The sequence below is a fragment of the Staurois parvus genome, unplaced genomic scaffold (genome assembly GCF_062004578.1).
Source record: "Staurois parvus isolate SC_StPar_1 unplaced genomic scaffold, SC_StPar_1.0 ptg001284l, whole genome shotgun sequence".
NCBI lineage: Eukaryota > Metazoa > Chordata > Amphibia > Anura > Ranidae > Staurois > Staurois parvus.
In genome coordinates this window covers 416,760-442,155 of record NW_028319080.1, presented here as the reverse complement: position 1 = coordinate 442,155, position 25,396 = coordinate 416,760, and the positions used below count along the sequence as shown (strand labels likewise).

The 25,396-nt window shown below is 41.4% G+C and overlaps 1 protein-coding gene across 2 annotated transcripts in view; it reads right to left on the bottom strand.

Annotated features, from left to right (window-relative positions):
* LOC149437507 (class I histocompatibility antigen, F10 alpha chain-like) overlaps positions 1-25,396 on the bottom strand; it is an 85,294-nt gene that overhangs the window by 7,871 nt on the left and 52,027 nt on the right. Inside the window, exons 4-6 of one of the 2 annotated variants that reach the window (XM_089660846.1) lie at positions 16,595-16,873; positions 13,685-13,783; positions 4,542-4,574 (exon numbers count right to left, since the gene is read on the bottom strand). In XM_089660846.1, the coding sequence (XP_089516972.1) occupies positions 4,542-4,574; positions 13,685-13,783; positions 16,595-16,873 (411 nt within the window). Of the gene's footprint in view, positions 1-4,541; positions 4,575-13,684; positions 13,784-16,586; positions 16,874-25,396 lie in introns of those variants that run through there. The other variant, XM_089660848.1, reaches the window with a different exon arrangement.

Below are 25,396 nucleotides of genomic sequence, written 5' to 3'. Positions count from 1 at the left end.
TGTGCAATGGTTTTGCACAGGAGTAGCCTCAATCCTCCCCTTCATTGCTCCATCGATGGCAAGTCTGCCCCCCCCAGCTGAGTGCCCCCCATGCAAGCTGCTTGCATTGGGGCACTTGCCCATTCCTCGTTCCTGAGCCACCTCTGTGTGTCTATTGGAGCCCCACCCCCTTCTCCTTCCTCACTGGTGTGACTGACAGCAGTGGGAGCCACAGAACCTGTGTCATTAATATGTGTACGGTTTAGGAATGAGATGGCAACCTTAAGGGAGAGACCTGGGAGAGCCTCAGCTCTCATGCACATTGTTCGATCTCAGGAACGAGCTCAGGTAAGTCTTAGGGGGGCTGCGGGGGGAATTCACACTGAAGGCTTTTTCCCTTCATGCACAGAATGCATAAAGGTAAACAATCTTCAGTCTTTACAACCACTTTAAAATCCTTCTAACACTAAATATTTTATGAAAGCAGAGACCCTGGAGAATGAAATAGTACACTAAAGTTCATTTTAAAAAAACACAAACATAATAACCTTTTTTTGGTAAAATATAAAATATGAGGTAGCACTGAGTAAATAGATAATAACCATGTCAAGCCCTAATATTATGTGCACTCCTGATTGGTGACAAACTTTGACACCCTAAATGTTTCTAATATATCTATATTATAATATAGATTTGAAGGGGACCGCAGGGTCAAAACAAAAAAGTGTACATTTCCCAAAAGGTTTTTTTTTTAAAAAGGTGAACCCTATGGAAAAGAGGATCTGCAGATATCCAGGTCTGGTGGCTGACGTTTGCCAACTCGAACTTTCAGCTCCCTCCACAGATTTTCAGTCAGATTAAGGTCTGGAGACAAGGACCTTAATGTGCTTCTTCTTGAGCCACTCCTTTGCTGCCTTGGATGTTTGTTTTGGGTCATTGTCATGCTGGAACACCCATCCACGATCCATTTTCAATGTCCTGACTGAGGGAAGGAGGTTCTCACCCAAGATTTGATGGTACATTGCCCCATCCATCCTCCCTTTGATACTGTGCAGTTGTCCTATCCCCTTTGCAGAAAAACACCCCCAAAGCAGAATGTTTCCACCACCATGTTTGACAGTTGGGATAGTGTTCTTGGGGTCATAGGCAGCATTCCTCCTCCTCCAAACACAGCGAGTTGAGTTGATGCCAAAGAGCTTGATTTTGGTCTCATATCACCACAACACAGTCAACCAGTCCTCCTCTGCATCATTCGGATGTTCAGTGGCAAATTTCAGACGGTCCTGGACATGTGCTTTCTTGAGCAGAGGGACCTTGCGGGCACTGCAGGATTTCAATCCTTGTCGGCGTAGTGTGTTACCAATTGTTTTCTTGGTGACTGTGGTCCCAGTTGCCTGTAGATCGTTGACAAGATCCTCACGTGTAGTTCTGGGATGATTCCTCACTGTTCTCATGATCATTGACTCTCCATGAGGTGAGATCTTGCATGGTGCACCAGACCTGGGAGACTGACAGTTGTTTTGACTGCTTCTAATCTCAGCTTGTTGCCTGTATGAAAGACACCTGGTAGCCAGAAATCCTGCTGAATGATAGGGGATCAAATACTTATTTCCCTCATGAACATGCAAATCAGTGCATAATTTGTTAGAAATGCATTTCTTTCTAATTTTTTGCTGCTCTTCTGTCTCTCAGTGTTACAATACACCTACCATTTGATTTTTAGACTGATCATTTCTTTGTGAGAAAATATTCAAAATCAGCAGGGGATCAAATACTTATTTCCTTCACTGTACATGTACATCACTGCATTCAAGCAGTTATACCTGAAAGATGGCTGCAGATGTCAGCCACGATCCAGGTATCATTTGTTCTGTCGGTGATGCCCTACACCGTAAAAGCAATCCTAGAAGCTAATTAGCCACTGGATCACTTTTAGAAGTGTCAGGAGGGATCATCTCCTTCCTGCCGCTCTCCGATGCTCTTCTGGGCTCTTCTGTCCCACTGTCCCATCCTATCCGGCGCCTGCGGCCAATGACAATAGAGGTGATTGGACATTGGAAGCAGTTAGCATTTCATCACTTCCAGTTAGGGAAAATGTAAACAGAGCGATTTAATCTGGAAAACGAAAGCATGAGATAAAAAAAACATTGATCTTATAAAGGGTAGGGGAGAGACCTGGGGTCTTAAAGATCCCAGATGTCTCCATAAAGAGGACCAGTCATGCTTTATTGCTATCACAAGTGATGTTTACATTTCTTGTAACAGCAATAAAAGTGATGAAACTAAAAAACTAAAAGGGTCAGTGTAAAAATGAAAAAATAAATACAAATTTTTAAAGCACCCCTATCCCCTGTACTCATGCGCAGAGGCAAATGCTTATGTAGGGTTCGCATGCAAATGTAGATGGTGTTCGCACCACACATGTGAGGCATTACCTAGAACGTTATAGCCAGAGCAATCATTCTAGCTCTAAGCCTCCTTTGTACCTCTAAACTGGTAACCTGTAAAAAGTTTTAAAACATCACCTATGGAGATTTTTAAATATAGTTTGTCGGCATTTGCGAGCATGTGCAATAAAGCGTGAGATGTTAGACATCTATTTACTTGGTGAAACATCATCTTTTATATTTTACCAAAAAAAGGTTGTATATTGTGTTTTGCATTAAAATGTATTAAAGTGTATCTTTTGCAACAAAATTGTGTTTAAAACACTGCTGCACATATACCGTGTGACACAAAAAAATTGAAATGACCACCATTTTATTCTCTAAGGCCTCTGCTATGAAAAATATATAATGTTTGGGGGTTCTAACAAAAAATACAGATTTTTAAATGTAGGAGAGAAGTGTCAGGCTAGGTCTGGTCTTCAAGTGGTTAAATGAGTGCTGAGGATACAATAGTAGAATTTCATTACAAAGTTTTACTTTAAGGGTGTCCATTCAATTGTAATAATAATTAGTGAGGTACAACTGTAAAGTCAGCAATCGTTTTCAACAGCAATGATGAGAAAATTCTGGAGGAAAAGGATGGGAAATTTTTCTTAAATTAAAATATTTCTAACAGCATATGTAATTTAGTTTGGGAAAGTCCATTCACTATACACTGAAAGTTAAATGCAAACAAAATTTTGAACTACTTTTGAATGGCATTTGTTAAGTCTTCAAATGTACTGAGAATTTTCATATGAATGGTTTTTTTTATCGTATGGAAAAATATATTAGTGTATAGCCAGCTTTACTAGTAAAATCTATTTGGATGAGGTCAGGATGTCCAATCTTTTTTTCATATATTTTGGCTTTATGGACGTGTTAAACCCTTTTGAAGAGAAGTTCTAACTGTCTACATCTTGACGGCTGCCAGGAGAACCATTCCTCTACATTGGCTATCTACTACAACTCCCTCTTTGTCTGGATTGTTGAAGGTTATAGGAGAATGGAGTACCTAACTGCTCTTCATAGTGACACCCTTACTCTGTTTAAAGTCATATTGATCGATGGGTACTTTGTATTTCTTCTGTTTGCGAATAATCTCTCCAACAATTGTCTCCTCACCAAGCTTCTTGCTGATGGTCTTGTAGCCAATTCCAGCTTTGTGCAGGTCTACAATATTGTCTCTGATGTCTTTTGACAGCTCTTTGGTCTCTTTTGCCCATGATGGTGAGGTTTGGATGGAAGAAAGAGCTTCTGTGGACAGTTGTCTTTTATACACATAATGAGTTGTCGTTAGGAGCACCTTCTTAAATTGACAGGACTAATCTGTGTACCACATGAGCACATAGCCAGTCTGTGGGAGCCAGAATTATTGTTGGTTGGCAGGGGATCAAATACTTATTTTACTCACTGAACTGCAACTCAATTTATAACATTTGTATCTTGTGTTTTTCCTGGATTTTTGGTTGATATTCTGTCTCTATCATTTAAAATACACCTATGATAAAAATTAGAGACCCTTCATTTCTTTGAAAAGGGCACACTTACAAAATCTGCAGGGGATCAAGTAAATATTTTTCCCACTGTATGCAGTCATCTTCAGGTGATTGGTCACTGTAAAAAAAGCTTCCGCGACATCCCCTTTATAACCCCGCCCACTGCCAGATAGCCTCAATTTTGTAGCAAGCAATGGGGAGATCAAAAGAACAAGGAGGGGACCTGTGTTCTGTACTGTACTCCAAGAAATAGATTGTACAGGTACAATTTCCCATTTTATTAGTCACACAGTACGGCACACGGGATCTCTTGTCTTTGTCATGGGATGTCCAAAAGCAGTCCACCCGAGTGGTGAGCATAAAACACACACAGCTCCAAGTAACAATCAGTCCAGATGGGAAAACCTCATCCCTAAACAAAATGGCCCAGGACCACTTTGCCTTCTTTTGTACTTTGTGTGAGGCATTAGTCCCTATGGAAAGCACTGTTAATAATAAGTAGGAGGTTGTCATGAAAGTCTGGATTACATTGTTCATTAGTCTTAGAGGATCCCTATAAGATTCTGCATAAGGATTACAGTCTACAAATCCTAATCAGATAAAATGCTACATGGAGGGACACAGCAACAGTACTCACTGTTGGTGCTGCTGTAGCCAATCTTCTTCTTCTCTGAAATATGAAGACATGGAGTTAGACAACAGAAATAGAACTTCAATCCATAAAATGTATTTAAAAAATTTTCAAGCCAACAAAATCACAGCTGAAAAATAAGATTGTTAAATAGAATGCACAGTTTGATGTAAATACAATTAATCTTTGTTATGGTGTACAATGAGGGCAGCCATATTTGTCCCTTAGATATGCAGGCTGTGCGTTCTGCTTTGCTCTGCTACATGACGGTTTTCACTTTACTAAATTCATTTGGAAACAGAATTTGTTTTTTGGACACAGAAATCTCAGGATTGGATTAAGCAATCCTCCAAAATGGGCCTCATTTTCTGGCTGTTTGTTTTGCTGCCGAGAGAGACACATCCTCAGGTTTGTTTCATGAAGAACTCCAGGAACTGTAGCAGTTTTAAAAGTCTGCTGGCTTATAGGGGGTTAAGTCCAACAAGGTGAATGCCACCCCATGGACTTATCTCTTTTATTTACTATTTTCATTTTTTACTGAGCACCTGGAGTACAGATGTCGGTATACCTGTCCTTCCAACCCCATGTCCAATCGTTGGCAAACTCATGCAGGCTCCACCTTCGCAACATCTCCAAAATACGTTCGTTCCTAACCCCAGCCACTACTAAACAACTTGAAAAAAGATAAGTAGTGAGCGCTGATCCAAGAAAAGCAGCTGTGCACTCAAAGCAAATCAAAATATGCAATAGAACAAATCATGTAAAATGTGCAGCGCTAAAATAACTGAGATAAGTTCACGATAATGTCCATAAAGTCTATAAAGTTTGAGATATACGGTGACTGTATTAGATACCGGTTGTGCTCCTTAGGAAATAATAGAAGTGCGCACTCACCAGAAACAAGTGAAGTATGAGCGTAATATCAAAACCACACATCCGAGGTCTGGTCAGAGGTCTAGTCGGTAAGGGCAATCCTCCTTTCCATATGATGACAGGACACAATGGAGTATGATCCAGGTAACCAGAGGCTTCCTCAAAGGGCTGACTGGAAGGAACTGCTTGTATAATAAGGAATCCTCCTCCTCTTGGTATAGTACTCTGAAAATAAGTACTCCTCTCAGGGAGTATAGGGAAGGATGCCCATAGTGTAGTAATAGTGGTAAAAAGTATTTATTATAAACATAATATATCCAAATCGCGATAGGTAAAAATACATCCAAGGTACAACATGAAACTAACCCTGTGAATAAAAAAGGTGGCCGCCAGGCCTCCACGTGGCTCCGGCGGCGTAGCGTCACGACGTCCGGGCTCCTCCTTACGCGTTACGTGCGCACGCACATAGTCAGAGGAATGGAACCTAATGACGCCATGACGCAGTAGTGGACTTATATGCCTGCAATGGCGCATGCGCGTGCGATCAGGCGCCATTTTAATGGAGCTCAGAATATGACCAACGACCACTATAATGAAAAAGATCGCACTAATGGTAATCATACTAATATTAATGCAGTCATGTGCGAGTGCAGTCATAAAGTTACTGTATATGATGATAACATAAGTACTCGACCAAAGCAACAATAAATTCTTAAAAACAGATCAAAATTCACAATGATATGTAAATAAATTTATAAAAAAGAAATCAATCTCAATAATAAGGATTAGATAATGCTCATGACATCTGAGCAGCTTATATATGTGCAATGGCGCATATAAGTGCGATCATGCGCCATTATTACGGAATTTTAAAAATATATTAAAAGATCTCACTAGCAGCATTTATATAATGGTAGTGCTAAAATATATGCTATAATACGCAGAAATATTAATATAAGCGTATAAAAATAGGATATCACATATTAGGTAATAAATGCAAATATATAAAAGCAGCTATTAAGAGATCTAAGAAAGATAACAAATAAGAATCAAAATAGTATTATAAATGGGTAAATAAAAAACAGAGAAGGAAATAAATATAAACGCATAAAATCACATAAATAAATCCATAGTGTTCATCATTAAGGGAATATGTCTATCCAATAAATAGTAAGATTCCCAGAATCCCAGAGGAACACGTACATCCGATGAGATGACCATTAATGATAATATGACCGTATGAAACCCTAATATAACACTAGTAAAAAATAGTAAAAAAATTAAATAAAAGAACTATTAGCAATAAACAATTCAAGTCCAACTCGACATTAAGACCCTTTGGGTAAAGGGTGTCAAGTTCAAAAATATGCCTAGTCTCAAGTTGTGAGACTGTTCTAGTCTTATGCGTTCCCCTCCACTGGGGATTAACAATGTTTATGCCCACAAATTTGAGAGTTGAGGGGTCTCTGTTATGATGCCGTCTGTAGTGTAGTGATAACGAATGATCCTTGTAGCCCTTTCTGATATTGGCAACATGTTCCCTGAGGCGATCCCTCAGCCTCCTTGTGGTCCGGCCAACGTATTGTCTGGAGCAAGGACATTCAAGCAAGTATACCACAAATTTGCTATTACAGCTAATAAACTGATCTATCTCGTATACTTTTTTGGTCTGGTTAGAGCAATAAGTGTCGATCTTTCTCTTCCTCTTCCCATTGGCCTTACATGCAATGCACCTGTTACAGGGGTAAAATCCCTTCATCTTGAATAAAGGTGAAGGCCTAATAGGGGGGCTGATAATGTTCGAAGATATTTTATCCCTCAAAGTAAATGGTCTACGGAAAATAATTTCAGGTCTTTCTGGAAGGATTTTCATAAGGACTGGATCTGCTCTGAGGATGCTCCAATTTTTCTTTATGATATGTTGCACAGATCTGAACTGCACAGAAAAAGTGGTAACAAAAGGACAAGTGATATCTTTTGCAGCTCTCTGGCTAGTACCAAGGAGATCCTACCAGTTCAAATTAGCTACAGAAGATATGGTATTTTCAAGAATATCTAGTCTGTAACCTTTCTCAAGGAATCTCTTAAAATATTGGCCTGTGTGTAAAAATCATCGTTATTGGTGCAATTTCTCTTTAATCTGAGAAACTGCCCTTTAGGTATGTTAGCAAGCCAATTGGGGTGGTGGCAGCTATCAAGTGGAATATAGCTGCTGCGGTCAGACGACTTGAAATAAGTTTTGGTAGTGATCCTCCCATTAACATTCATTAGAGTTAAGTCTAAAAAGTTAACTTCAGAGCAGCTATAATTATAAGTGCCTAATATTATTGCTATTAACATTTAATGTAATAAAGTTCTTAAGAGACTGTTCAGTCCCTTCCCAAAGTAAGAAAACGTTGTCTATATATCTTTTATAGAAAACTAGCTCCGGCCAGTCCCTGGAGTAAATAATCTCTTCCTACCAATATGCCATGAACAAATTGGCGAGGCTGGGGGCAAATTTTGCCCCCATCGCCACGCCTTTGATCTGCAAGTAGTAATTGTTGTTAAACCACATATAATTTCTGTTCATAGCTAATTCCAATAATTTCATAATAAACTCAATATGTGAAGTGGCCAAAGGACTATGATGTCTAAGATAAAAATCTGCCGCTCTAATGCCTTCTTTATGATCAATACTACTGTGCAATGCTTCTATATCGGCCGTTACTAATATGGTAGAAGGATTGGTGATAACCCCTTTAATGGCATTAAGGACCTGTTTCGTGTCCTTCAGATATGAAGGGGTAAGGCTAACCAGTGGTTGGAGGTAATGGTCAATGTATGATCCAATTTTAGAGCAAAGGGAATTAATCCCGCTCACTATAGGTCTGCCGGGAGGTTTAATGGGATTTTTATGGATCTTAGGTAAGATATATAAAATAGGAATTCTAGGAGCACTACCAAAACTTATTTCAAGTCGTCTGACTGCAACAGCTACATTCCACTTGATAGCTGCCACCACCCCAATTGGCTTGCTAACATCCCTAAAGGGCAGTTTCTCAGACTAAAGAGAAATTGCACCAATAACAATGATTTTTACACACAGGCCAATATTTTAAGAGAGATTCCTTGAGAAAGGTTACAGACTAGATATTCTTGAAAATACCATATCTTCTGTAGCTAATTTGAACTGGTAGGATCTCCTTGGTACTAGCCAGAGAGCTGCAAAAGATATCACTTGTCCTTTTGTTACCACTTTTTCTGTGCAGTTCAAATCTGTGCAACATATCATAAAAAAAAATTGGAGCATCCTCAGAGCAGATACAGTTCTTATGAAAATCCTTCCAGAAAGACCTGCAATTATTTTCCGTAGACCATTTACTTTGAGGGATAAAATATCTTCAAACATTATCAGCCCCCCTATTAAGCCTTCACCTTTATTCAACATGAAGGGATTTTACACCTGTAACAGGTGCATTGCATGTAAGGCCAATGGGAAGAGGAAGAGAAAGATTGACACTTATTGCTCTAACCAGACCAAAAAAGTATACGAGATAGATCAGTTTATTAGCTGTAATAGCAAATTTGTGGTATACTTGCTTGAATGTCCTTGCTCCAGACAATACGTTGGCCGGACCACAAGGAGGCTGAGGGATCGCCTCAGGGAACATGTTGCCAATATCAGAAAGGGCTACAAGGATCATTTGTTATCACTACACTACAGACGGCACCATAACAGAGACTATTCAAATCTCAAATTTGTGGGCATAAACATTGTTAATCCCCACTGGAGGGGAACGCATAAGACTAGAACAGTCTCACAACTTGAGACTAGGCATATTTTTGAACTTGACACCCTTTACCCAAAGGGTCTTAATGTCGAGTTGGACTTGAATTGTTTTATTGCTAATAGTTCTTTTATTTAATTTTTTTACTAGTGTTATATTAGGGTTTCATACTGTCATATTATCATTAATGGTCATCTCATCGGATGTACGTGTTCCTCTGGGATTCTGGGAATCTTACTATTATTGGATAGACATATTCCCTTACTGATGAACACTATGGATTTATTTATGTGATTTTATGCGTTTATATTTATTTCCTTCTCTGTTTTTTTTATTTACCCATTTATAATACTATTTGGATTCTTATTTGTTATCTTTCTTAGATCTCTTAATAGCTGCTTTTATATATTTGCATTTATTACCTAATATGTGATATCCTATTTTTATACGCTTATATTAATATTTCTGCGTATTATAGCATATATTTTAGCACTACCATTATATAAATGCTGCTAGTGCGATCTTTTAATATACTCGCCACCTTTTTTAAAATTCCGTAATAATGGCGCATGATCGCACTTATATACGCCATTGCACATATATAAGCTGCTCAGATGTGATGAGCATTATCTAATCCTTATTATTGAGAGCGATTTCGTTTTTATAAATTTATTTACATATCATTGTGAATTTTGATCTGTTTTTAAGAATTTATTGTTGCTTTGGTCGAGTACTTATGTTATCATCATATACAGTAACTTTATGACTGCACTCGCACATGGCTGCATTAATATTAGCATGATTACCATTAGTGCGATCTTTTTCATTATAGTGGCCGTTGGTCATATTCTGAGCTCCATTAAAATGGCGCCTGATCGCACGCGCATGCGCCATTGCACGCATATAAGTCCGCTACCGCGTCATTAGGTTCCATTCCTCTGACAATGTGCGTGCGCACGTAACGCGTAAGGAGGAGCCCGGACGGCGTGATGCTACGCCGCCGGACCACGTGGAGGCCCGGCGTCCACCTTTTTTATTCACAGGGTTAGTTTCATGCTGTACCTTGGATGTATTTTTACCTATCGCGATTTGGATATATTATGTTTAGAATAAATACTTTTTACCACCATTACTACACTATGGGCATCCTTCCCTATACTCCCTGAGAGGAGTACTTATTTTCAGACGCAGGCACTATACCAAGAGGAGGAGGATTCCTTATTATACAAGCAGTTCCTTCCAGTCAGCCCTTTGAGGAAGCCTCTGGTTACCTGGATCATACTCCATTGTGTCCTGTCATCATATGGAAAGGAGGATTGCCCTTACCGACTAGACCTCTGGCCAGACCTCGGATGTGTGGTTTTGATATTACGCTCATACTTCACTTGTTTCTGGTGAGTGCGCACTTCTATTATTTCCTAAGGAGCACAACCGGTATCTAATACAGTCACCGTATATCTCAAACTTTATAGACTTTATGGACATTATCGTGAACTTATTTCAGTTATTTTAGCGCTGCACTATTTACATGACTACTAAACAACTCGTTCACTCCCTTATTATCTCACGTCTGGACTACTGCAACTCCCTTCTCACCGGCCTGCCTCATCACAGACTATCCCCGTTTCAGTCTATCCTGAACTCAACAGCCAGACTCATCCACCTCACCAACCGCTCCGCTTCTGCGACCCCCCTCTGTCATTCCCTCCGCTGGCTCCCGATTGCCCGACGCATAAAATTCAAACTACTAACACTGACATACAAAGCCATTCATAACGCTGCCCCAAACTACCTCACCGACCTGATACCCAAATACCACCCAACCCGTACTCTTCGCTCCTCACAAGACCTCCTACTTTCTAGCTCCCTGGTCTCCACCTCCCACGCCCGACTGCAGGACTTCTTCAGGACTTCCCCCATTCTCTGAAACTTACTACCCCAATCCATCAGACTGCCACCTACCCTCCTCACTTTTAGGTGCACCCTGAAAACCCATCCCTTCAGGGAGGCCCACCGCACCCTCACCTAACTGCCAATCTCCTCCACTCCTCCTACCACTCCATCCCCCACAGCCACTTCCTCCAGTACCACTATCCCCTCCCTCCTAGATTGTAAGCTCCAAGGAGCAGGGCCCTTGTACCCCTCGTGTTTTGTTTTGTTACTGTATTGTCTCATGTTCTGTCCCCAACTATAATGTACAGCGCTGAGCAAACCTTTAAGCGCTATATAAATGCTGTATAATAATAATAATAACTATTGACACTCAGATGCTGGATCTTCAGATCTCAGATATGGAATCTACAGAGCTGCATGCAGACATTCTTCCTGTCTCTCCTCTCCTTTTGTTCAGTCATGGAAGACATTGTAAAATACGATCCCATTCACAAACTACAAAGTTTTCTGTGAATGGATGGTGGGGGGAGGGGGTGGGCACACAGCAGCTGCATCTCGCCTTCCAGAGCACTTCTAGTTTAGTGATAGCTGTACCCTCAGCACTCAATGCATCTGCAAATCGTAAATAAAAGAGATTAATCCACAAGGTGGCATTAAACCTGTTGGACTTACTCCTAAACCGGCAGATTAGTAAAGTTTCTTTGATTTCTGGACTTTTCTTTATGTACACATGAAGGCTGTTCTTTGTTAATCTGGTCCCCAGTCCATACAGCAGGCGCCTGTTCTAAGCCTTGGGTAACCCCATTATATTCAGAGATTCCCAAACCCTGACTGAACTGCTAGGGCTCATAAACACTTGTGTCATCCTCAGAAGAGCGATCCATGGTGGACCACTTTTCAGAGGGCTTTTGACAGGTGGATATGAGGTGTTATGTTTTTAAGTGTTACTAAACCCACAATAGTATAATCAGTCTGTATATGCAGATAAGCATGCTTGTTATACTCACTGTGGAACCTAAGGGGTTAATCCCCATTGTGTAAAAAGGCTGTTTGATCCTGCTTTCTCCGCCCCTCCTCTTGTTCAAATGTCCACCTGCTAAGACAGACTGAACCAATAGCCACATGCACATGCTCAGTTTAGTGTGTATTGCTAGAGAGGTTTTTTTTTTTTCTTGGGAAAGTGCATGTGATCAGCACAGGGCCAATCAGCACTGTCCAGACAGAGGTCAGGGGTTTTGCATCCTCCTAGAGCAGAACGAAAACTCCTCCTACAAGCTTTAACCAGTGCTCTGCTGGACACTGATAGAAGACAAAAGACTACTCTAACTGTTGATGAGAAAAGGTATTTAGCAGGTTATATTACTAAAATAATTGCACTTCCGTGTTGTGTGCACTGTGGGAGACCGGATATAGTGAATGCAGGGTCCGGGGAGACCAGATATAGGGAATGCAGGGTACGGGGAGACCAGATATAGTGAATGCAGGGTCCAGGGAGACCAGATATAGTGAATGCAGGGTCCGGGGAGACCAGATATAGGAAATGCAGGGTCCGGGGAGACCAGATATAGGAAATGCAGGGTCCGCGGAGACCAGATATAGGGAATGCAGGGTCCGGGGAGACCAGATATAGTGAATGCAGGGTCCGGGGAGACCGGATATAGTGAATGCAGGGTCCGGGGAGACCAGATACAGTGAATGCAGGGTCCGGGGAGACCAGATACAGTGAATGCAGGGTCCGGGGAGACCAGATATAGTGAATGCAGGGTCCGGGGAGACCAGATATAGTGAATGCAGGGTCCGGGGAGACCAGATATAGTGAATGCAGGGTCCGGGGAGACCAGATATAGTGAATGCAGGGTCCGGGGAGACCGGATATAGTGAATGCAGGATCCGGGGAGACCAGATATAGTGAATGCAGGGTCCGGGGAGACCGGATATAGTGAATGCAGGATCCGGGGAGACCAGATATAGTGAATGCAGGGTCCGGGGAGACCGGATATAGTGAATGCAGGATCCGCGGAGACTGGATATAGTGAATGCAAGGTCCTGGGTTTAGTAACACTTTAACTCTATAGAGCCGGCACCAAACCTGTATGCAATGTATACATCCACTTAGCTCTGTCGTTACCTTGAATTTGTTGTGAGGAGGTATAATTGTTTTGCATTGCCCATGACAGAAAGAACTCTGGCTGTGGCATGTGTACAACCCCCTCTAGCCATTGTGTTAGATTATGGGGGTGGTAAGGGAGGGGTAAAACCACTGCTCAACAGCCTGGTATTACTGCCCCCTGGCCTCAAGTGTAAAGGAGGCCTTATGTAAACAGTAAATAGAGCTTTCATAATTGCATTCTGGCTTTCTCTTTTCTGTTTCTCATGCCTTTGTGTTGGTCACCAGTTTTATTAGCTGCCTCACTGACCAATAGGAAGGCATGGGATGGGAAGGCAGAGTGCTACAAATCTTAGGATACTAAAGAGCTCTAATGACATTCAAATGGTGCAGGTACCTAGAGGATTCTGTACTGCAAACTGGGGACCAATTTAATGAGGTTTACTTAAAAAATAGTTACTAGTTCCTGGATTTAATGGGAACATTTCAGGTTAGAATATACTTACTCATCAAAACAACAACTGCAATAATAGCAGCAAGAACAGCAAGGACTCCAATAACAGCACCAATGATCACTCCGACTGAGAGGCCATTGCTCGGTGGATCTGACAGAGATAAACATACAGAGAATGTGAGATATTAGAGACTTTAGGATACCGGTATACAAATTATTGAGTTTACAAAATTATGAAAAGTATTGGCCACCTTTAAATGCATTATTCCTGCACTATGTATAGAAGAATGTGTAAATGTCATTTTTTTTAAATGTAAAATTTGTTTAAAAGTTCTTTAAATGAATTTTGTAGTAAATACAAATTACAAGATGAATTATTAGAGGGGTTTCGATTCATGTTCATTGCAAATATAGGAAACTTAAGGTGCCATGAAATGAGTGAAGAAGAGAAGACAGAAATTTCCTGATAACCTCCTACACAGAGCTGTGTGATGTGTACAGATAGAGACCGAGTGTACACACAAAAGAAAAAAAAACAGGAAGGTAAGAAACTTTTATGCAGAAGAAACACACAATGTAGTCTAATGTCTAAAAAATTGTTCTTTGGATGTCTTAGGGCTCATGTACACGGGGCGTTTGTAACACTTTTCTGAACGATGGAAACTGACTGCTGGAAAACATAGGTTAAAAAAACGTCAGTTTAGCCGCGTTTGTATAACGCATTTATGTACGTTTGCGTTTAGAAGCCTTTTTAAAAGATAACCTCAGGAGGCATTCCCAAATGCCCAGAATGCACTGACAAATAGTAAATTCACTAAAAAAGGCTACTAAAATACCGCAGGAGTTATTTTATCAAGTCATGCGGAATTTTAGTAGTGAAAAGCATGCATCATATTTCACCTGTCAGCGGGGTTCCCACTGACAGCTGAATGTAAAAGAAAGAATTGCCGGCAATTAAAAAATAATTTAAAAAAACAGCTTACTATCCCCCCTCCCATCCATACCAAGTCCTTCGGGTCTGGTATGGATCTTGAGGGGAAGCCCCACGCCAAAATTTAAAAAAAAAAATGGCATGGGGTTCCCCCCAAAATCCATACCAGACCCTGAGCATGCAGCCCGGCAGGTCAGGAAAGGGGGGGGGGGGTGAGCGAGCTCCCCCCCCCCCAAAGCACCTTATCTGAGACAAGGACAAGGGCCTCTTCCCTACAACCCTGGGCTGTGGATGTGGGGGTCTGCAGGCGGGGGGCTTATCGGCATCTGGCCCCCAGATCCCCCCCACGTGAATAAGTATGGTGTACATGGTACCGCTACCCATTCACAAAAAAAAAACACCTGTAGTGTGGAAAAAAGACAGGAGTCATGCTTGTGCTACCCCCCCTTTCCTGACCTGTCGGGCTGCATGCTCGGATAAGGGTCTGGTATGGATTTTGGGGGGGAACCCCGTGCTATTTTTTTTTTGGCATGGGGCTTCTCCTCAAAATCCATACCAATTCTTTCCTTTACATTCAGCTGTCAGTGGGAACCCCGCTGACAGCTGAAACATGATGCATGCTTTTCACTACTAAAATTCTGCATGACTTGATAAAATCCTGCCTGCAGACCCCCACAACCACAGCCCAGGGTTGTAGGGAAGAGGCCCTTGTCCTTGTCTCAGATAAGGTGCTTTGGGGGGGGGGGGGAGCTCACTCTCCCCCCCCCCCCCCCCCTTTCCTGACCTGCCGGGCTGCATGCTCACGGTCTGGCATGGATTTTGGGGGGAAACCCATGCCATTTTTTTTTTAAATTTTGGCGTGGGGCTTCCCCTCAAGATCCATACCAGACCCGAAGGACTTGGTATGGATGGGAGGGGGGACCCCATGCTGTTTTTTTAAATTATTTTTTAATTGCCGGCAATTCTTTCTTTTACATTCAGCTGTCAGTGGGAACCCCGCTAATAGGTGAAATATGATGCATGCTTTTCACTACTAAAATTCTGCATGACTTGATAAAATCATGCGGTATTTTAGTAGCCTTTTAGTGGATTCAAATGGGGTTTTTTAAAAAAAATGCTATGCGGTTTCCTACCCCATACTCGGATGCGGTAGGATACCACTTAGTGAATTGTGCCCTGGATATGGACCAGTCAAAAAACGCTTATAAACCCAAACTCTTATAAATGCGGTTAGCCACGTTTACAAGCGTTTGGCATTTGAAATGCTGATAAAATCTACTCCTTAACACAAGTTTGGTGCGTTAAAAAAACGACTGTAAACGTAACTGCCTGTAAACGACTGTAAACGACATAGCGTACATGGACACATAGGAAAATATTAGGGAAAGTTTAGGGGCTGCTGGAAAAAAATGCAGAAAAGCTCCTGAATGTCAGTTTATCAGCTGCAGTGTACATGGAGCCTTATGCATTCACATGGGTACAAGGAATGATTGCAGTATTGTGTGTGATAAAAATCATCTCCTATGATCATCAGCTCCATCTAGTGGCCATAATGAATATTTTTTTGTTATTGAGCCATTTCTGATAAATACCACATTATGGCCTCTAGATGGAGTATATGATCATAGGAGATAATTATGTAACACACAATACTTTGTATACAGACACAGGTCCCATCTGCAATATAAAACCTTCCACTTTGCACTTTTTGGGTACACTTTTCACTTTTTTTTTCAAGTGCAGTAATTCATAGCAACCAATCAAAATATACTCTGCTAAAGTCAGACTAGTATAGGATAGATTCTGATTGCTTGCTATGAGTTAGTGCACCTAAGAATACAAAATGTCTATATCTGCAAGAAGTACTGGGAAGGGAGTGGGACGGCTCTGTGTGGACATGAAATGTCATCGATATTTAAAATATTAGAATTTCATAGAAAATTGATGTCACATGGAATAACAAAAACACTTTCAGTTGCACTCTTCCTCCACTCTTCCAGGTGTCATGTATTCTCTGTAGATATCACTCACCCCATTTCACACTGAGAGTCTCATCCCCCAGACTGCTGTGGTCCACATGACAGAAGTAAGTGTCTCCCTCCTTGGTTGGGACTTCCACACTGACTCTGATCTGATAGGTGCCATCAGGATGGGGGAGAATTGGAGTCATTTCATCTGAAGGAACATGGTCCTCCCCATTCCTCATCCACTTCACATCCACAGGTCGGGGGTGAAACCCGTACACCAGGCACTGAAGTCTGGTCACATCATCCGACTGACGACGGCCCCACACCTTCACCTCTGGACGCACTGAGAGAGAGAAAGAGAAAAATATCATTCTGCTGGTTGTACAGGAGGTCATGTTCTGATGAGTTTCATATGAAAAATATATAAAATTGTTACTTCCCTGGGATAGATCCGTGTAAATATGGATGATAGTAGCCAACCGTACAGTGAAAAGGATAAGACAACAGACATACATGTGCAATAAATTTCTATATAAATTGTTTAAAAGCCTCTACAACCGATTCCTTTTCCTCATACAGTCATCAGTGTGAAGGTGTGACAAGTGAATGTATGTAATGGATAAAGGAGACTGAATGGTATAGGAAGCAGCATGTGACATCATCTACTGGAATTATTATTTACAAAGAAGTAATCTAACTGGTACTTGTAGTCACAATTGTTTATATACATCAAACCTATTTGTCCATTACATGTGACAGCTGTGCTTCCTGCTTAGCATTGCCGCACAATTGTGCTATATACAGAATGTATGGAGGAATCTCCCTCTGTGGTTATTGTATTTTCACAGCCTCAGCCTGTCAGAATATCAGAACAGTGGCTGCATATAACTGAATGCAGCTGCTGTACGGCCAGGTGTTCTGCTGGTCTTCTTTTGATTTTCCAAATGAAGTGTTAGGAGGGAGACAGCGACCGAGTCAACCATGCAGAAAATGTTGTCTGTTTCCTTAGGAATCGGCTATAAACACGTTGATGTGTATGCAGCTTATGGCCGACCCCAGTGTTCTCACAACCAGGGAATCATCGTCTGGGAATCCAGAGGTATCCGACTTTTATCTGACATCCTTCACCCTAATGGGAATATTGTGTCATTCTACCTGGTACAAGACACCGCACCGAAATCCCACTTCTCCAACCACATACAAGTATTTGGAAGACTCCAAAACCTGGAATACAGACCATGGCTCCGAACTGTCCCTGATTTCAAGGGACTATCCCTGATGTGGACCAAAGTTCCTCTTTCCTCCTCATTTGTCCCTCATTTTGGTCTCATCTATATAGTTGTATATAAAAACAAATTTTTATCTTTCAAAAAGTGTTTCACAGTCGTAAACCTTTCATCTAAATTCTAAATTGCTGCTTCTGTAAATTTCAAAAGCTAGTATAAAGTGATAAAAAGAAGCATTTATGGGCTTAACTAATAATTTTTTGTATAATTCTCCTTTAAGGAGGCGTGGCAGGGGGTGTATCCAGTGGCTCCATACATTTGCTAATAGGTGTCCCTCGCCCCCATCTGGAAAAGTTGGGAGGTGTGATACAGACTCATCTGCCTGTAAAGGCTCAAGGTTTTACCTACATGCATTTTGTGCACGAATGTAAAAAACCTTCCGTGTGCAGCATCCTCTCCAATACTTACCTGAGCCCCATCTCCAACCAGCGATGTGCGCGAGAGCCTCAGCTGTCCGGGGACTCTCCCTCCTTATTGGCTGAGCCAGCAGCGGGAGCTATTGAGCCAATGAGAAGAGAAATGGGGCGCGGCTGAGCTGTGCCTCTGTATGTGAATGGACACGCAGAGCAGAAGCTGGGGGGTGAGCCTGCTTGGGTGCCTCCATAGCAAGCCGCTTGCTTTGGGAGCACTAGGCAGGAGGGAGGGGCCAGGAGCACCGGCAGGGGACCTGAGATGGATCAGGGCTGCTCTGTGCTAAACCATTACACAGAGCAGGTAGGTATAACATGTTTGTTTAAAATAAAAGTTGCCTTTAATATCGCTTTAATCCAAAAACAAATATTTCACCCCTTGGATAAACTCTTTGCAAAAAAAGTCCAGGAAGACTTTTCCCACAAACACCCAAATGTGACATAATGGATGAGATGAACAAACCTCCCAGAAGAAGAAATTCCAGAATGAATACAAGAAAGTTGGATAAAGATTAGGAAAGTCCTGTCATGTGGGACTTGGTGAGAAAATAACAATATAAAATACTTCATGGCGTCTGATATGTTCTCTACATTCAAATGAAAGAACATCAGACACCCAGACCAAGGCTGACCTACCCCCCCACTATGGTGATGTCCCTATAATGGTGGATGTATACACAGCAATGTGTGGAGTTTAGTGGGATCCATTTATTAAAGGTATACAGGCTGTTCACCCAGGAAAGTGAAGGGTTATTTTTCAAAGTTAAAGAAAAACTAATGGCAAGACTATTTTTCATTTGGATAGAGTAAGGGAGCGTTATTATCCCGGCCATGTGTGCCCCATTGTGGAGACTTCCCTTCACTTCCTGTCCCATAGCCAATACAGGAAGTCAGAGAAAATCTCCCCATAATGAGGGAATTCCTGGGTGTCACCAGAGCTACCATCCCCATTGCAAGATGTCTCCTCTCTTCCTGTTCTGGTGACAACCCAAAATTTGAGGATTTTCTTTCACTTTCAGTGATAATGGTCACCAGGACAACTAGAGAGGGTGAATCTCCCTAATGGGGACACAGACAGCAATAAAAACCTGACAGGGGTTCTAATTCATCTTCACTTTATCCAAAATAAAATCTAAATGTTGAATTTCGTTATACTTTAATGTTAGTAAATAAGATGACATTGTGTTCAGTTTGAATATCCAACAATGTGCCGGAAATATTACAGAAGACATGACTTTTGTTGGAACATGATGGGGTATTTAGGCCTCATTCACACAGATGCGCATTTTTCAAAAGGGCCCGCAGGTTCCTGCTGGCAGAATCTTACATCAGAAATACATCAGTTTAAATGTATTTATCCATCGCATGGAACGCATTTATGTCCATTGTGTTTAAACACGTTTAGGTGCACATACACTCATGTACACGCATTTAAATGTGTTAACCCCCCTGGCGGTATTCCCGAGTGTAGCTCGGGGTAAAGTTTCAGTACCACAAGTGGTAACCCTGAGCTACACTCGGGCTTACCATGCGGCGCTGCTCTGGGATCTGTTCTTCACTGATCTTGTCCTGCGCTCCCGCGATGTCCCTCCTGCAGTGTCCCCTGTAATGTCCTCCGGCAGATGCCGGCATCTGTCATCTGGGTTCCGTCCCCTGCGAGTGTCGGGACGTACGGGGACGGAACTGGTGGGAAATTTGAAAATGACAAAAAGTGACATTCACTAAAATCACATAGTATAACATTCCTGTATCAAACCATTTCACATACATTTTGTCCCGAGTGCTTTGTCCGGCGCCCTGCCTGTATTTTTACTGTTCTTTCTGCCTGAAAACTGAGAAATGTCCATGGCGTCCAAAAAGCGTCCCTTTATGTCAAAATCGGTTTTAGACCGGCTAGAGAACAGCGATAGGAAATCAGAACCACTTGCAGAATTGAGTGATAATGATTTGTGGGGAAATTCCTCATCAGACACTGAAAACGATTTTGCGACTTTGCTCAGTGATGTGCGAACTTGGCGCTATATTTCAAATTTCAGTGTTTTTGGTTTGATTACATTATTGAATTAAATTTAATATTATATTATTTTTTATGATAAATTACAATTTAATAATGATTTCGAGTTTCAAATTTTATCATATCCGAAATGTTTGCTAGACTCTTGTTCTGACAGATTTCAGTGAGTTATTCCTAAAAATTACAGGCCTACAATAAAAAAAAATACATATTGCCATGCAAAAAAATGTACCGCTTTGAGCACAGAAATACAGACATAATCAGACCGCTAGGGAGGTTAACCACTTCCCATCCGCCCTATAGCAGAAATAATGCTACAGGGCGGCACGGGTGCGCAAAAACACAAATATATATATGCGATTTTGTATCCTCGGATAGGGGGAGTGTGTGAGGCACGTATGTGTCCTACCCGCGCCACCATTCGCGGCCGCGGCTGTCAATCACCGGGTCCTGGCTGGTGATTACTCACCAGCGCCCAGTGATTACCGAGCATCTTGGACAGGGGGAGAACTGTTTGTATAATATTTATCCTCCCCGTCAGCTCGTGCACACTGCTTTGTATGGCTGTGTACAGCAGTGTGCTTACAGTAAGGCACCCAGACACAGCTTATAGTTAAAAAAAAAAAAAAAAACACACAGTTAACCCTTTGGTCTCCCCACATGTTAACCCCTTCCTGCCCAGTGCCATTAGTATAGTGTCAGTGCTTTTTATTAGCACTGATCACTGTATTGGTGTCACTGGAGATGTCAGTAACACCAAGTCAGTTCCCCCCAGTGTCAGAATTCCCACTGCAGTCCTTCTAGAAGTTGCTGATTGCTGCCATTACTAGTAAAAATAAAAAAAAATTAAAATCCCAATATATATACCGCCATTTCTAAACGCTATAACTTTCACGTGAACCAATTAATTTACACTTATTAGGATTTTTGTTAGCAAAGACATGGAGCAGAATACATTTTGGTCTAAATTTATGATGAAATTAGATTTTTTAACTTTTTTCACTGGACATGTTTAATAGCAAAAAGTCAAAAATCTTGTTTTTTTCCTCAAAATTGTCAGTTATTTTCTTTTTTAATAGTGTAAAAAATAAAAAAACGCACAGGGGATCAAATACCACCAAAAGAAAGCTCAATTTGTGTGAAAAAAGGACATAAATTTCATTTGGGTGCAGCGGTGCACGACCGCACAATTGTCAGTTAAAGTAAGGCAGTGCCGTATCTCACAAAATGGCCTGGTCAGGAAGGGGGGGATCCTTTGGAGGGCGAGGGGTTGAAGATCATTAGTATGTGTACACGCGGTATCAGCACAGACACTGTACGGCCACAGAGGCATCTCTGCTCTTTCCGCTGCTAAATGCAGATCTACAGAACGGCTCCACATGCCCGTCTGAACGGCCCCATAACTCTCTATTATACGGGGTACAGAGGATTGTAGAACTAGAGCCGGGACACCTCTGTATACAGCATTGTGTTTATGTCGCTGGGAATGAAGAAAGATTCATTGTATTTACTAACATTACAAAGGAAATTCTCAGCCACAATCCACAAAGTAATATACAAGAGTCGGGTTATCAGACAGATGAGAAGAACATTCTCACCCTGCAAATATACAGATGTGACACTTCTACCTGTGACATCCTTCTCTGATTGGCTGCGGGATCCTCTATCCTCCGCCTCTCAGACTGGTAGGTGGACACATAACATGGATGACTCTCTCTGTATACAATGTCCACCACTAACAGACACGTGTGGCGTCCTCCATGTGTGCGCACGTTGTGCTGTGCAGAGAGTGGCCCCTGTGCAGCCGCTGTAATGAGCGGAGCCCGCTGTTCTACATGTAAGTCACTGATTACGTTTTCATTCTCCACTTCACCTCCGGGAGATTTCCCCCCTTCCTGACCAGGACATTGTTGATATACGGCGCTGCGTTACTTTAACTGACAATTGCGCGGTCATGCAACGCTGCACCCAAAGGAAATGTATGTCTTTTCCCACAAATGGCGCTTTCTTTTGGTGGTATTTGATCACCTCTTTGTTTTTATTATTGTGCTATAAACAAAATTAGACTGACAGTTTTGCAAAAAAAAGAAAAACAAACAAACCCAATATTTTTTACTTTCTGCAATAACACATATCCAATAAAAAATTTAAAAATCTAATTTCTTCATGAATTTAGGCCGAAATGTATTCTGCTCCATATTTCTGATAAAAGATCCCAATAAGCTGACATTGGTTGGTTTAGTGTTCTAGTTTTAGTGTACAAACTATGGGATATATACTGGGATTTGTATTTATTTCTATACTAGTAATGGAGGCCATCAGCGACTTATAGTGGGACTGCGATATTACGGCGGACAATCTGACACTAACTGACACTTTGTGGAAATCAGTGATCAGTGCTAAAAATACAGACTGACACAGTACTAATGACACTGACTGGGAAGGGGTTAAACATCTAAGGCAATCAAAGGGTTAAATGTGTGCCTAACCCGTGTTCATGTGTACACTGCTAAGGGATGTGCTGTATTTTATTTCTTGCTTTGCAGGGACACACAATCCAGCACATCCCTGCTAGGAGGACGGAGCACAAACCAATCAAAAATGCACAAGTGTTGCGTTTTTGATGCGGTCTGCATTTTTTTAATCTACCCAGCAACAAGTTAATCAAAAAAGAACTAAAACTCAAAAATCGCAAAACGCATCAGAAAACACATCAAAAATGAATTCTTGATGTGTTTTTAATCTGCTCAGCAACCAGTTGGACAGAAAAATAAAATTCAAAAATCATAAACTGCATCAGAAAATGCATCAAAAATGCAAAAAAAAAAAAATGCAAAATAGGCAAAGCACAAACTGCATTGGTGTGAGAAAGGCCTGAAATGTATTGAAAATGCATCAAAAATGTGCACACACTGCGTTTTATATGCGTTTTTAATCTGCCCAGCAACAATTTGGCAAAAAATTATTTAAAAATCGCAAACCGCAGCAGAAAAAGCATCAAAAACGTACACATATTGCGTTTTTGATGCATTTTTAATCTGTTCAGCAACAAGTTGGCCAAAAAATTAAAATTAAAAAATCACAAACCGCACCAGAAAACGCAAAGAACACTGCAAAATAGGCAAAGCACAAACTGCATTGGTATGAAACAGGCCTGAATTGCATTTAAATTGCAACAAAAACGCACACGTGTTGCGTTTTTGATGCGTTTTTAATCTATCCAGAGACAAGTTGGCCAAAAAATTTTTCAAAAATCAGAAAACGTGTACATGTTGCGTTTTTGATGCGTTTTGCATTTTTAATCTGCCCAACAACAAGTTGGGGAAAAAAATTAAAATAAGCAAACAGCATCAAACAACATGACAAAAACGCACTGCAAAACGGATAAAAGCAAACTGCATTGGTGTATAAAAGGCCTGAAATTCATTGAAAACGCAGCAATAACACATCAAATACGCACAAGTTGAGTTTTGCATTTCCAATGTATTGCGTTTTTAATCTGCCCAGCAACAAGTTGGTAAAAAAAAAAAAAAAAAAAAAAAAAACACAAACCGCATCAAAAGATCAATAAGAAATGCACACATGTTGCGTTTTTTATCAAGTTGACGAAAAAAGAGCCCAGAGACAAGTTGGCCAAAAACATTTTCAAAAATCACAAACTGCATCAGAAAACGCATACTGTCAAGGATTCCGTTAAACGATCACCCTGTCACGTGTCCACCACACGCCACGCCCACAGCGACTAGCTAACCGTGACACACGCGTGCGGCTGCGACAGGGTGGTAAAGAGGGGATAATAAAGGGGATTTACACTTAAATATCTCAAACCGTATATAAGATCAGCCGTGATACCTTTTCACAGCCCGCACTACCTCTGGCCACCACCAGATGGAGACTCCACTCCAATCCAGCTGGTTGACCACACACTGGCAGATACGATCTTACATACAACCTGGTGCCCTGATTAGAGTTGAGGACCAGCTTAGTAATCACACACCCTTCTAAAGGTCCCTTCAGCTATCCTAGCTTGAACCCCGGTGTTGATAACCCTTCCACTGTCCACGCACCCCCACACCAGACGCACCACAAAGGTAGCCTGCCACCACCCAACAGTTTATCCGCAGAAAGGTCTGTTAAGACACCCCACACACACAGATCTCCGTCTGGCAGATCTGATACCTTTGCAATCTGCGTACAATCTGCCCACACACAGTGCAGTTGCATACAGATTGGCAATGAGCTTAACCGAGCGTTTTAAAGGCACCAAAATACAATACAATATAACCCAATCTAATCTCTCCAATCTAGTCTCTCCGAAGATATGAGCACGTGCTTAAATACACAGAAGTCACTAATTAATTTTAAGATTTAATTTCCCAAAGTGGGCAGTGCATAAAATATGTACAAAATATAACAAGTTACAGAAAATACAAAAGATATAAGAAGACACACAAATGACTAATTACTATAAAATAAAAGGGAATAAAAAGACAGAATAACACTTTACCCTGCGGCTGGAGCAAGCCAGAAACTTAGCAATCCATTGGTCAATCGAACCAGCTCTGTACAGATCACAGATGTCCAAATGTCCGTGCGTTCAATTTATGGCGACATGGGCGGGACATTAGTCTTCGGCCAATTGACTCTGGGGGAGGTGGTCCTGACCTGCCCACAAGAGGTACTGTGTATGGACCTGCCCAAGTTCAATTGGGCCGAGACTGGCCTGAACACCAATTCGGGGATTGGATTTCTGACACCAGCGCATCAGCCCGATCGCAACAGTACCAAACACCATCTGACTGTCGCACCCCCGCGTCATCTAATCATTCCATGCATTTTCCTGGCTTTCTCCCCAAGCCACAAATATGATTCATATATGTAAATGTAGTGTACAGAATGCCCTGCACAAAGGAAGCTTGTTCATATCTCTGCAACTAATATTTCATCTTTTATAAGAGATTAAACATACTTCTTTGATGTGAATATTACTTATAGAGCTTTCCACAAAAGGCAGACTGTCTGTCTGCTGTCACTGGTTTTCCTCAGAAGGTGATAACCTGATTGAAACACAAAAGGTGTCACCTCCAGGAACCTGGCTTTAGACTCATTAATGCTAATTGATGATTGGGTCTGTAAGGCCTATTGTGTATACATAC